Below are 14,609 nucleotides of genomic sequence, written 5' to 3'. Positions count from 1 at the left end.
AGTTCAGAGTGGATTTATTATCAAAGTACATATATGTCACTATATACAGCCCTGAGATCCATTTTCTTGCGGGCATACTCCGCAAATGTATAGAATAGTAACTATAACTGGATCAATGAAAGACCAACCAGAATAAAGAAGACAACAAACTGTGCAAATGCAAATATAAATAAATAGCAATAAAAAATGAGAACATGATTTAACACGAGATAAAGAGTCCTTAAAGTGAGATCATTGGTTGTGGGAACATCTCAATGATGGGGCTAGTGAGTGCAGTTATCTCCTTTTGTTCAAGAACCTGATGGTCGAGGGGTAGTAACTGTTCTTGAACCTGGTGGTGTGAGTCCTGTGGCTCTTGCACCTTCTACCTGATGGCAGCAGCGAGAAAAGAGCATGGCCTGGGTGGTGGGGGTCCCTGATAACGGACGCTGCTTTCCTACGACAGCGTTTCATGTAGACGTGCTCAACGGATGGGAGGGCTGTACCTGTGATGTATGCGAACAACGCATTTTACTGTATGTTTCGATATGAAAGTGGTGAATCTGTATCTAAATCTGAACTTGAACCTGAACCTGAACCTGAATATGAATCTGAAGCAGGCAGAGGAGGAATCAACAACACAAAAAAATCTGCGGATGCTGGCAGTCTAAAAGCAACACACACATAGAATGCTGGAGGAACGCAGCAGGTCAGACAGCGTCTATGGAAAACAGTAAGCAGTCGATGTTTTGGGCTGAGACCCTTCATCAGGACCAGGAAAAAAAAGAGAAGTCAGATTAGGAAGGTGGGGGGAGGGAAGGATGAAGTACAAGGTGGTAGGTGATAGGTGAAACAGGGAGACGGGGAGGGGGTGAAGTAAAGAGCTGGGAATTTGATTGGTGAAAGAGATAAAAGGCTGGAGAAGGAGGAATCTGATAGCAGAGGGCAGGAGACCATGGAATAAGGTGAAGGAGGAGGTGCACCAGAAGGAGGTCGTGGTCAGGTAAGGGGATAAGGCGAGAGAAGAAAACAGGAATGGGGAACGGTGTAGTTGGGAGAGGGGTGCAATTACTGGAAGTTAGAGAAATCGTTGTTCATACCCATCAGGTTGGAGACTACCTGAGGAGGAATCAAAAGCATTTTCTAAATGGAGAGAAACTACAAATGAGCGGAGTGCAGAGGGATCTAGGTGTTCCTGTGTGTGAAACATAAAAACAATGTGGGCAATGCAAGTAATTATGAACCAAAACGGCAATTTAGGCTTTACCTGTAGGGGTCTACAGGATGCATCGAAGGCTGCACTTTGGAGTACTGTATACAGTTTTGGTCTCCCTATTTACGGAAGACTATACAAGCATTGGAAACTATCCAAAAGAGATTCACCAGGCTAAGTCATGGAACGAGGGAATTGTGCTCTGTGAAGCTTAGAAGAATGAGGGGTAATCTTACTAAAATGTAAATACCTAAGAGGCCACAGCAGAGGAAATGTCAAGACGTTTCTCTCAGAGGGAGGTTCTGAATGAGCAGAGGCAGTTACAAGATAATGGGACATTCATTAAAGATCATTTGGTACATGTACATCGAAACATGCAGTGAAATGTGTCGTTTCCATCAGATCAAATCAAAGAGCACAGAGTTTACTGATTTTCTTCATTAGCCTACCCTTGGACTGGAAATTTCACCTCTTGTTTGCACATGGATGCACATTTTGTATCTATAATAATATCCACATCCATGTTGCTAATTGCAATGTTAATGTTTGCGGGAGAGGGTGGATTGTGACACCGAAGATAAGTTGCGAGGTTAATCGAGAGCTAGATTGACCCTTCCCTACCATGCACCAACACCCCAGCCAATAACTTCCCCTCCGATGTGTATCACCTCCATCAACACCCTCATACACACAAGGCTAATCCTCAGACCCTGGGCCCTGCCATCAAACACACAAGGCCAACCCTCCGACTCTAGGGCCTCCCATCAATGCCCTAATACAAACAAGGCTAATCCTCAAACCCTCAGCCCTCCACCAATGTCCCGTGTCCCCAATACCCTGGAGGTTAACACTCCATTTCCTTCTCTGATGCTCTCATACCCCTCAAACCCAAAAGGCAAGTTCTAATGTCTCCAAAGACAACATTCCATTATCACTCATCCCTTCTGCCAACATTCACAAACCTCCACCACCCCACACCCTTATTTTCTCCACCCCGTCCTGTCCTCAGTGTCAAGGCAAGTGCTCAGTGCTGACAACCCCAATCTCTCATACATCTGCCTTCCAGCAACAAACCTCCCTAACCTCACCTTCAATACCAACCCCTACAGACACTATTCAAAGAGACCAGCTATCTGCTCACGTGAAAGAACACAGAACATAGGATACTACAGCTTAGTACAGGCCCTTCAATTCATGATGTTGTACCGCCTTTCTAACCAACTCCAAGATCAATCTAACCCTTCCCTCCTACATAGCTCTAATTTTTTCTATCACCCATGTGCCCATCTAAGAGTTTCTTAAATGCTCCTAAAGTATCTGCCTCTACCACTGCCCCTGGCAGGGCATTCCATGGACCTTCTACGCTCTCTATATAAAACCTAACTCTGACATCTCTCCTATACTTTCCTCCAATCACCTTAAAATTATGTCCCCTTGTATCAGCCATTTGCACCCTGGGAAAAAGTCTCGGTTATTAACGCTTTTGATACCTCTGTATCATCTTGTATACCTCTATCAAGTCACTTCCATCCTCCTTCATCACAAAGAGAAAAGCCCCAGCTCGTCCAAACTGTAAGACTCTCTAGTCCAGACATAAGGGTTTTGCGAATAACTGGAGCTTATTTTTTTTCTCAAATAGCATGATAAACCAGTCCCCTTCTCTATTCTTATCCTCATGTTAGGTGGCCTCTGAGCAATGGGGAGAACACCTTCGGCCATTTGTGCATTCCTTCACTCACCTGATGATGACGATGATACCATCGAAAATGTTATAAGGGTTCCTCAGGTAGTTGAAGAAACCAAATGCAGTGAGCTTGAGAATCATCTCCAGGGCAAACATGCTGGTAAATACGATATTGCTAATCTCCAAGACATTTGTCAGCTCCTCTGGCTGGAAGAAATGAAGAGAAAGGACCGGATTAGACAGCTTGTCTCAGTCAGTAAGCTTCAGTTGCCCTGGGGAGTTGTGGGTGAGGGTGACAGGATTTTTCCTGGATTTTTGACTGTTGTCTGGAGTCAAGTTGTGTCCTGTTTACTGCCTTGAACGGAGCGCCCAGCAGGAGTTATTAACAACCCGACCATTCACTTAGAAAGGCAACTGTTAGGATCTTCCTCTTTCTTACTTGTACAGAGGGCGGATGGAGCATGGGAATTCTCAACATCAGATGCCTGTGGGCACTCATTCACTGAGGGCAGCACGGTAGGGTAGTGGTTGACACGCTTTACAGTGCGGGTGACCTGGGCTCACTTCCCACCGCTGCCTCTAAGGAGTTTGTACGTTCTCCCTGTGACCGCGTGGGTTTCCTCCGGGTGCTCCAGTTTCCTCCCACAGTCCAAAGACATACCAGCTGGCAGGTTAACTGGTCATTGTAAGTTGTCCCCTGATTAGGCTGGCATTAAATTCGTGGGTGGCTGAGTGGCGGGGCGCAAAGGGCTAAACGGCCTATTGTGCGCTGTACCTCAATAAATAAATCAATAAGTAAAATATATTCATGACTGCAATCCATGACTTGTTGTCCTCTATAGGACAGGGGATAAAGCATAGCACACTCCTCCCCTTTCTATACAGACATTTTATTCATTTTTATTTAAAGATACAGCATGAGCCCATGTCACCCAATTACATCCACGTGACCAATCAACCTACTGATTCAAAACTCAGAAAATGTATTGCTCGGGTGGCTGAGCTGTTCTCTGATCTTGGAAATCAATTTGAAAACGTTTCATCAGCACACGAGGAGACATAAGAACAAAAGAAATAGGAGCAGGAGTCGGCCATCTGGCCCGTCGAGCCTGCTCTTCCATTCAATAAGATCATGGTTGACCTGACCATGGACTCATCTCCACCTGCCTGCCTTTTCCCCATAACCCTTAATTTCCCAACTATGCAAAAATCTATCTAACCTTGTCTTAAATATATTTACTGAGGTAGCCTCCACTGCTTCATTGGGCAGAGAATTCCACAGATTCACCGCTCTCTGGGAAAGGCAGTTCCTCCTCATCTCCACCCTAAATTGACTCCTTGAATCTTGAGGCTTTTTCCCCTAGTTCTAGTCTCACCTACCAACTTTCTTGCCTCTATCTTATCTGTCCCTTTCATAATTTTATATATTTCTATAAGATCTCCCCTCATCCTTCTGTGTGTACCATCAGTGTGCTGTTCATTTGTGGCGTGTCCTCTGAATGCTTGGCCTTATTTATCAATCAGCTGATGGGTAATCACTATGGAAACTGAATTGTGACGGAGAGAGGGGTTCTCATCACTGATTGGTTGTGTGGTGAACTCGATGTGCTGTGGTCTGGAATTTTGCCTGTATTGGCTTATAAACAGGATCGACGGATATGTAGACCTCCATCCTATTTATCAGCCGATGTGGGTGAAATTCCAGACCACAATAAACAGAGTTTGCCACACAACCAATCGGCGATGGGACCTCCCCCGTAATGTCGACCAATCAGCTGATTGACAAGTATATAAAGGCCAAGCATTCGGAGGTCACACCACAGTTAGCAGCGCACTGATGATGTCTCCTCATACGGTGGCAAAACGTATTTGGAATGTGGGTGGAAACTAGAGCACCCAGAGGAAACCCACATGGTCACGGGGAGAACGTACAAACTTCCTGCAGACGGTGGGGGAATTGAACCTGCGTCGCTGGCGGCGTAATAGCATTACACTAGCCATGCCAGCCTGTCTGTTCCTCAACAATTGTGGGACCAGTAAAGAATGAGCAAGAATGGAATGATCCTGCCCGCGACCCTGTCAGGAATTGACTCGCCCACATCTCTGAAGCAATTCTGGTTCTTCTGGCTATAATAGCAAGTGAGGAGATAAAACTTATTTGCAGGTAGTGGCTTGTGCTTTCCGAGATCAATAATAATTTGCTGCGATCATCTATGATTCATGATACATTAACGTTGTTGTCACGGTAATGGAAGTGGAACATTAATCCATCTCAGCTAAATGTAACTCTCTTTTCACAAGTACAGTGGTTAGAGGCAAATCCCTGTCAACTTCATTCAAACATAAAATCCCAATACCCAACAATGATTGTGCTAATGACGTTATCTTAAACTTGATCATTTAATGAACCCCAAACAGCTCAGGTCGATTGATGTTGCCAGTCCTATTTTAGCGTGTTGGAGAGAGTGGCAAAACTAGATTTCTCTAGGAATGTGATTCCGTTCTTTGAGCTCCTCGGGGAAGTGCAGTTCCAGCCTCTGAATTCCTTCTTTAGAATCAGAATCAAGTTTAATATCACCGGCATATTTCATGAAATTTGTTGACTTTGGGGTAGCAGTACAATGCTATTTTTTGCAATAAGTTGTATTGCAGTAAGTATATATATAATAGCTAAATTAAATAAGCAGTGCAAAAGCTGAAACTTGAAAAAAAACTGAGGTTCAGTGTCCATTCAGAAATCTGATGGCAGAGGGGAAGAAGCTATTCCTGAATCGCTGAGTGTTTGTCTTCAGGCTCCTGTACCTCCTTCCTGATGGTAGCAATGAGAAAAGGGCATGACTTGGGTGATAGGGATCCTTAATGATGGATGCCGCCCGTTTGAGACACCACTTCTTGAAGATGGCCTGGATACCGTGGAGGGCAGTGCCCACGATGGAGCTGACTATGTTTACAACTCTCTGCATCTTACTTTGATCCTGTGCAGTAGCCCCATTCCCGTACCAGATGGTGATGCAGCCAACACACACAAAAAATGCTGGTGGAACGCAGCAGGCCAGGCAGCATCTATAGGACGAGGTACAGTCGACGTTTTGGGCTGAGACCCTTCGTCAGGACTAACTGAAAGAAGAGATCTCTTCTTTCAAGTTAGTCTTGACGAAGGGTCCTGGCTCGAAATGTCGACTGTACCTCTTCCTATAGATGCTGCCTGGCCTGCTGCGTTCCGCCAGCATTTTTTGTGTGTGTTTTTTGAATTTCCAGCATCTGCAGATTTCCTCGTGTTCGATGCAGCCAGTTAGAATGCCCTTCACAGTACATATGTCGCCATCCTTTTGCCACTGAGACTTCCCTCAAAGCCCCCACCTCACCAACCCACAGAAATATACTATTTGGTCTAACTATTCAGTTGATGATGTTCTTGCTGGAGGAAATGAGAGCTATTTAGTCAAATCCCATTACCCAGCTCCTGATCTTCAGGTCTGTAGGTTACAGTACAGAAAATACTTTTTAAAAATTTATTGAGTGAGATAGTGCAGAATAGGACCCCTCGGCCCTACGATCTGTGCCGCCCAGCAATCCCCTGATTGAATCTTAGCTTAAACATGAGAGAATTTACAATGAACAATTAACACACCAACCAATACTTCTTTGGACTGTGGGAGGAAACTGGAGCACCCGGAGGGAACCCACGCGGTCACGGGGAGAACGCGCAAACTCATTATTGAACCCGGGTAGCTGGTGCTGTAAAGCATCGTGCTAACTACTATGCTGATGTGTCGCTTTCACCATCACTTTTTTTCTACACCAAGTTTCAGAGTGATGCCCCTCTTTGATTGAGACAATTTCTCCTCAACTCCCCTGTTGCCTTTCACTTTAGATCTTCCCTGCTGGGAAAATTATAATCTGCCTTTCTATTGAAATAAAAACAGCATATAATCTGCTCTCCATGACTAGGAATCCAGATAAGAGACTCAAAACAATTTTACTGTCCCCATGATCTGCTCTTTATCAAATTATGGTTTTGTTTTGCACTGCTGTAACTATATGTATAATAATGTGGTTCTGTCAGTATTAGTCTTTGGTTTGTCCTGTTTTCTGTGATATCACTCTGGAGGAACATTGTATCATTTCTTAATGCATGTATGCATTTCTAAATGACAGTAAACAAGGATTGAGTGTTCTCATAATCTAAAAAAATCTAAAAAAAAATCTTGAAGAAATCTCACTTCAGGCTTTTCATTCCTAAAGCAAGCTATCCTAGGCTAGCAGATCTTGTCTCATAGATTGTCCAGGAGAGACAACATTCCCTTCTGAAGCCTTGGCCAGGCAACGTGACGATCAAGATGTTGCAGCATCCAGACTGTATTTAATGTTCAGTAAAGTATCCCCTGCATGGGTCATACTTCCCAGTACCTCAAATCTGTTTGGCATTTGCACAGGAGGTTCTGCATGGCCTCAGCAGAGTGAGGTCTTGATCCAGCTGCAAGGAAAATGATCAACTGGAAACCAGGGTCTACAGTATGCACCACACACACACACACACACACACACACACACACACACACACGCTCATGGACAATGTACAGATGCCCACCCACAATCTCGTAAGATTGAAGATTAGCTGTACTTGTCACAGGTACATCGAAGCATACCATGAAATGTGTCGTTTGCGTCAAATCAGGGTTGTGCTGGGTAGCCCACAAGTGTTGCTACATAGCATGCCAACAACTCACTTACCCTAACCATATAACTTTAGAGTGTGGGAGGAAACCAGAGCACCTGCAGGAAACCCACACGATTACAGGGAGAACAGACAAGACAATGGCAGGAATCAAACCCCATTCTTACAGCCACTGCTATAAAGCAATTACGCTAACCGCTACTCCATCATGCCACTGTGGAATGTGGGAGGAAACTGGAGCACCTGGAGGAAAACCAAATAGTCATGGGGAGAGCATAGACAGCAGCGGGAATTGAACATCTAACAGCTGCTGCAGCAAAGCAATAGCACAAACTGTTATGCTACCCAGACTGACTCTAAGTGAACATACACTTGCCAATGAGCTCTTCCAGGACCCTTGTTCTTTAGTCACCTCTCCCTCCAATAACTCCACCACTGGCAATTGTGCTCTGGAGTACTATTCCCATACCTCTCCTCTTCCCTACTTCTAAGCTGCTTAATGAAACCACCATCATTGACCAAAATAGTTTTCATCAACCTCCTCGTTGTTCCGGGCACCATTTTCCCTCTGGTAGCACTCTTGTGCCCTCCAGGAAGATTACAGCCTTGTCGTGGTTTGGAGGCTGCGTGCTTCAGTGACCTGGAGTGCAGTGTAGGCTGAAGTCAGGGCTTTTTGCTTTGGTCCGTGGTAGGGTCACCCATGCCAAACTGGTCAGAGGGTAGAGGACAGACTAAGAGTGGTCCACCGGTCTTCCAGGTTCGGGGGGGTCAGCTCAGGGCTAACAACTCTGACTGGTCAAAACATTGTTTCAGAAACAGCAATGAAGAATCCTCCTGCATCTGAGTGCGATGGTATTCCTGAGTCTCCATCCAGGACCTGCGTGACTGACAGTAGTGAAAACCAAGAGGAAGCTACTGACACCATGAAGGAAGTCCTGAACACCGCCAGAGATGGAGGACCTTTGTTGATGCTGGAAACGCCAGTGGCATTGCAGGCATCTTGAACATTCTTGTGCACTATTTAGCTACAATAAAGGCACACTATGGATCGGAGTTGCCGTGTTATGCGATAAGGGAGCAGGTACTTAGGACTGAGGTGTGTAGAACTTCCTTTTGCAGAGAGTGGCGAGTCTCTGGGATTCTTTTCTCTGGCGGGCTGAGGAGAGTGAATCACTGGAGATATTTAAAGAGATTAAGACTGGGAAGTGAGAGCTCTGGGGAACTGGCACAGAGGAGGGTGTGAAGCCTAGGGCAGACCAGTCACTGTTGTGGTAGTTAATGGGTTAATCCTATGCCACTCAGTTAGCCTCTCGCACACGGGAGGAGTTCACATGTTGTCCAAGCAGAGTTACCGTGCAGTTGAATAGCCCGCATGCTGTCATGCTGGTGTGCTCTGCACCCTCCCTCATAAACAGCACAAGAGCTTTGATGGCATTGAATGGTGAGGTGGGGTCAAGGAACTGCTCCTAATTTCTTCTGCTTTCACATACAATCTTTAGAGCACTTAGATCAGATCACCCTGCTGCCTCACACTGCAAGAGACTACAAGTCAGGGTCATGTCACCTGCCCTGGTAATTCAATCCTCTGGGATCTGGTTACTGGCACTTAAAGAAACTCTTCGGTGATTTCACCCATCATTGAAAAAAACAATAAAATCCACCTTAGCCCAGACTGCCAGCTCACAACAAGGTGTCACAAACAAGACGCGTGTCCAGAAGAAATGGTCAGTTCAGATTCTCATAAACACAGGAGATTCTGTGGGTACTGGTAACACACACAAAACTGCTGTAGAAACTCAGCAGGTCAGGCAGCGTCTATGGAAAGGAATAAAGAGTCAATGTTTCGGGTCAGGACTCTTCATGAGGACTGGAAAGTTAGGGGGAAGAAGCCAGAATAAGGTGGCAGCAGGGGAAGAAGTGCAAGCTGGCACAGAACAGGTGAAACCAGGTGAGGGAGAAGGTAGGTGGGATGAAGTGAGAAGCTGTGAGGTGATAGGTTGGAAAAGGTAAAGGGCTGAAGAAGAAGGAATCTGATAGGAGAGGAGAGTGGACCATGGGAGAAAGGGGAGGAGGAGGGGCAGCATGGGGAGATAATTGGCAGGTGAGGAGTAGAGAATGGGTAAGAGGGGAGCCAGAATGGGGAATGGAAGGAGAGAGAAGGGAAGAGGGAAAATATTACCAGAAGTTTGAGAAATCAATGTTCATGCCATCAAGTTGGAGGCGAAAGAATATGAGGTGTTGCTCTTTCAACCTGAGAGTGGTTTCAACTTGGCAGTAAAGAAAGCCACGGACTGACAAGTTGGAAAGGGAATGGGGATTGCAATTAAAATGGTTGGCCATTGGGAAGTCCTGCTTGCTGCGGATGGAGCGAAGGTGCTTGTATGTTCACATTCTCGTACCGGGTTAGCCCCTTCATTGCATGGCTGTTAATATTTGCTCCGCAACAATAAATGATTCTAACTTGTACAAGCAACGCTGCGAGGAAAAGCGTTAAGCCATCACTGTTAAAAAAGCATAGGTGATGAAAATATTTTGCAACCTTATCACCTACTTGAGAATGCATTCATCACGTAGCGAATAGTTGACAGCCTTTCACACAATCAGATCGTGGGATTTATTATTGTGTGTGTGTTTTTGTTATTCAAATGTAATTATGTATGCTAATAAACTTCTTCTCCGAACAGAGCATTAGTTCATTATTAAAAACCTCCTTGACAACAGGACATTTCCTCCTCTTCAACCCCCGTCTCTCTGTGCAGCTGGGAAAATGTCAAAAATACGCCAGCATTCAAGAGTAAATTATCCACTGCTTTGCATCAGGCTCTGGTCTCTTGAAAAGCTCATCAAATTCTCATAAAATGCTGATTAACTGAACAAAGATGTTGGCTGCCTCACTACAAATGAGTAATTACAGACATAAATCGCAACAAATCTTTTCATATTTGTTTGGCTCCGTCTCCCTCTCTCTCAGGGAGGACAAGCCCTCTCCCGAGCTGAATGGTTTTGTTTGTGTCCAAGGGTACGTGATCAGTGAGTCACCAGGAAAAGCTGAATTTAGTAAATAAGGCTAACTGTTGGAGATAACCCAGTTTCTTAAATAATAAGAAGGATTATCAAAATCAGGTTCAATATCACCAGCGTATGTCGTGAAATTTAACTTTGTGGCAGCAGTACCTTGCAATACGTAATAATAGAAAAGAAAGAAAAAAACTGTGAGTTACAGTAAGTAGTGCTAAGTAAAATAAGAAAATGTACGGAGGTAGTGATCATGGGTTCAATGTCCATTTAGGAATCTGATGGCAGAGGGGAAGAAGTTGTTCCTGAATCGTTGAGTGTGTGCCTTCAGGCTCCTGTACCACCTTCCTGATGGTAGCAATAAGAAGGCGGTACATTCTGGATTGTGGGGCTCCCTAATGCCTCTAACCTCCAGAATTCCCTCCATTAAGCCATTTAGTTTCTCCCTCCTCTTCTGTGTCTCCAACCCAGCTTTTGGTTGTGGCTTGGCATCAGTCTCTGCCTGAAAATGGTTCCTTGATGAAAGTTGAGGGAACAAGCAGAGTTAGGGTCAACAGTTAGAAAATTCGTTCAAGCTTAGTCCATCCCGGGAAAAGTATGAGGCGTGATTCACTTTGGAGGGCTGAACTTGAAGGCAGGGTACAGGGTTAATAGGAGGATTCTAGGGAGTGTGGAGGAACAGAGGGAACTTGGGACCTACGTCTATAGATCCCTCAAAGTTGTCACTGAGTTCAAGAACTGAGGGTAATGTTGCAGCTCTATAAAAAGATGGTTAGGCATACTTGGAATATTGTGTTCAGTTCTGATCATCCCATTATAGGACGGATGTGGAAGCTTTGGAGAGGGTGCAGAGGAGATTTACCAGGAGGCTGTCTGGATTGGAGAGCATGTCTTATAAAGAGCTGCCTGGATAGGAGAGCATGTCTTATGAGGATAGGTTGAGTGAGTTAGGGCTTTTCTCTTTGGAGCACAGAAGGGTGAGAGATGATTTGAGAGATGTGCACAAGGTGATAAGAGGCATAGATCAAGAGGGCAGTGAGAGACTTTTCCCCAGGGCAGAAGTGACTAATAGGAGGGGGCATAATTTTAAGCTGATTGGAAGAAAGAATAGTGGGGCTGTCAGAGGTATGTTATTATATAGAGTGCGGTGGGTGTGTGGAATAGTATGCACAGCTAGTGGTAGAGGCAGATAAATTAGCAATATTTACGAGATTCTTAGATAGACACATTGATAATAGAAAAATGGAAGGCTACATAGGAGGGGAGAGTTAGATTGATCTTAGAGTAGACAGAGCATCATGGGTCAAAGGACTTGTACTGTTTTACTGTATGTTCTAGTTTTCTGACTGTTCTTCACAGGAGGATGAAGGCAGAAGGGTGGTGTTACTGGTGACTATAATAATATAGTGAAAAAAAACCATCTTGTTCGCTAATAAGCCACAGGGAAATAAATTTGACATGCTTGCCCAATCTTCTGTATATGTAACTCCAGACCTAGAGCGATGAGTTGACTCTTAACTGCGAGGCCACAGTAGCATTCCAGTTAGCACAATCGCTTTACAGTGCCAGAGATCACCCACTGGGGTTCAATACACACCACCGCCCGTAAGGAGTTTGTACATTCTCCCACTGTAATGAGCCCTTTGGGCTTTTTTTTTGGGAGCCGGAGAGGATTGGGCCCTGAGGTTTTTTTTTTCCTTTTAATTTTTGGAAAAAAGAAAGAAGGAAAAAAGAACCCCTACTAACTAAAAAAAAAACTCTAATAACAAAAAAAAATCGGGAAAAAAAACCCATTGGGAGCACAAACCCGGAGCCATACGTCATACAAGCTCCCATTAAAAAAAAAGACATCAATCCGCCAACAAAATCCATTTACCCAAGAATCAGAAGAGGACCATCCTAATTAACTCAAATCAAATGATAGTAACGGCAAAAGAGCCCCACCTTTTCTCAAAGTCAAATCTAGGATCAAAAGTTCGACTTCTGATTTTTTCCAAACTAAGACATAGCATCACCTGAGAGAACCATTGTATCAAAGTGGGAGCAGAAGCATCTTTCCATTTCAATAAAATAGCCCTCCTAGCCAATAATGTGACAAATGCAATTACGTGTTGGTCTGATATAGAAATACCGTGAATATATTGAGGAATTATACCAAACCCGAGGATTTTAGAAGCACCTGAATTAGTTAATTGTTGTTTAACAAGAGTCTTTAATCTCTTGGACTTCTCCGTGTTTTTCCTCGTGTGACTCATGCTTTGTAATGCAGTCTGCAGGTACTTTCTGTTTAAAATTGTGAAGTTTATTTTGATAGGCTCAGGGATTCTGTGTTACTTGTATTATTTAAGTGGACTCCTGATTAGAGCTAATCACGGGGTCCTAGTTTTGAGAGTGTTACGTCTCATGGTGTTGCTCGGCCAAGCCACCAATGTTCCTTTGGAATTCTTTTGAATAAACTTATCGCTCTCTCTACTTTAGAGTCTGACTTTCTTCCGTACCTGGATTCCAATATTGCCAGCTCACATCGTGACACCCAGCGACTACATGGGTTGGATCCGGGTGTTCTACTTCCCTCCCACATTCAAAAAGGACCTTTTTGGAATGTGGGTATCAGTCAGGGTTAGTAAGTTATGGGCACATGATGTCGGTGTTGAAAATGTGGTGACACTTGCGGGCTGCCCCCAGCACAATCCTTGGACTGTGTGGGTCGTTAACGCAAGACAGCACATTCCTCTGTATATTTCGACATTTCGATGTACATGTGATGAACAAATTGATCTTTAATCTAATATCTGACAAGGTGTCATAAGGTGGTGGCTGGGAACGGACCCAAGTGCAAGACACAGACACTGAAGTACTAGGGACAGGACTAGGATACAGGGTGAGGGCTAGGACATGGACACAAAAACCGGGAACCCAGAACAGGACAGGACAAGAGAGCTAGGAGCTAGGGCTTGGACTTCGAGCCAGAGACTGGACAAAGACCCAGAACTGGGGAAGCACCCGACCACAGCTGACTCTGAGTCCGTCCGAAAACTTCGAGCCTCCGACCAGCCCTCCGACACCGAGCACCGAGCACCATCTCTGCCGAGCACTTTGACCCCATCCCGGCCACCGAGCAACAAGCAAAGCCGAGGACTTGGGGCCTTCCCCTCCGGAGATTCTGGATCACACAGTAACAGTGGCAGCGAAAAGGGCATTTCAGAAGTTTCTCCAGATGTTCCTCCATTCTCTCACGTCTGTCTCCATCAAATCAGGATTGTGCGCGGCACCCTACTTGACAGATTAAAGATATCATTCACCGGAGTGGCCGCGCAAGCTGTGTCGCGCCGCCATCTTCTCCTCCTCCTTTGTGGGCAGTCCTTCCCCAATTAAAGGGCAGGAAAAGCTGCCTGTTTCTGAACGTTGCCATCTTCCCATCTCCTCTTTTGTTCTCGGCCTGGTCGTCCACTGAGATCAAATTTGGACCAAGTTTTCTATCCGTGACTCTCTGCTGTGGCCGTGACAATTTTGCTTTTGCACAGCAGATTTCTCCTGTGATCACTGGCAGCCTGAATGTAAATTTAGAGTCAATTAATTCTTGTTTTGTGGCCCACGTCCACCAGGATGGCAACTATACCTCACCACAACAGCCAACAGATAGATAAGGTTCCCATACCATCTGTCTAGCTGTGTCAGGTCCTGGGTCTCAGAACCAAGAGGGAAGCTTGTAAACAGAACGAATACAACTAACCCTTTAATTTTTAAATTCTCACCCATTTAAGGCAGAGGTTGATAGAGTTTGGTCAGGGCATGAAGGGATAAGGGGAAGAAGACAGGAGACTGGGGCTGAGAAGAAAAGTGGATCAGTTATGACGGAATGGTGGAGCAGACCCCATGAGCCACGTGGCCTAATTCTGCTCCTATATTTTATGGTCTCATGGTCTTATAATGGACAGCCAGTACCTTTTTCCTAGGTCAGTACTAGCCAATACACGAGGACATCAGATTAAGATAAGTGGAAGAAAGTTTAGGGGAGATGTCAGAGGTAGTTCTGTTAC

General features: G+C 45.0%; 1 protein-coding gene across 1 annotated transcript in view; it reads right to left on the bottom strand.

The window, feature by feature from the left end:
* LOC140205397 (voltage-dependent T-type calcium channel subunit alpha-1I-like) overlaps nt 1-14,609 on the bottom strand; it is a 426,562-nt gene that overhangs the window by 254,046 nt on the left and 157,907 nt on the right. The window contains exon 9 of the mRNA XM_072272989.1: nt 2,932-3,083. Coding sequence (XP_072129090.1) covers nt 2,932-3,083 — 152 coding nt within the window. The remainder of the gene's footprint in view (nt 1-2,931; nt 3,084-14,609) is intronic.

The sequence above is a fragment of the Mobula birostris genome, chromosome 11 (assembly GCF_030028105.1).
Source record: "Mobula birostris isolate sMobBir1 chromosome 11, sMobBir1.hap1, whole genome shotgun sequence".
Taxonomy (NCBI): domain Eukaryota; kingdom Metazoa; phylum Chordata; class Chondrichthyes; order Myliobatiformes; family Myliobatidae; genus Mobula; species Mobula birostris.
This window is presented reverse-complemented; position numbering and strand designations above follow the sequence as displayed.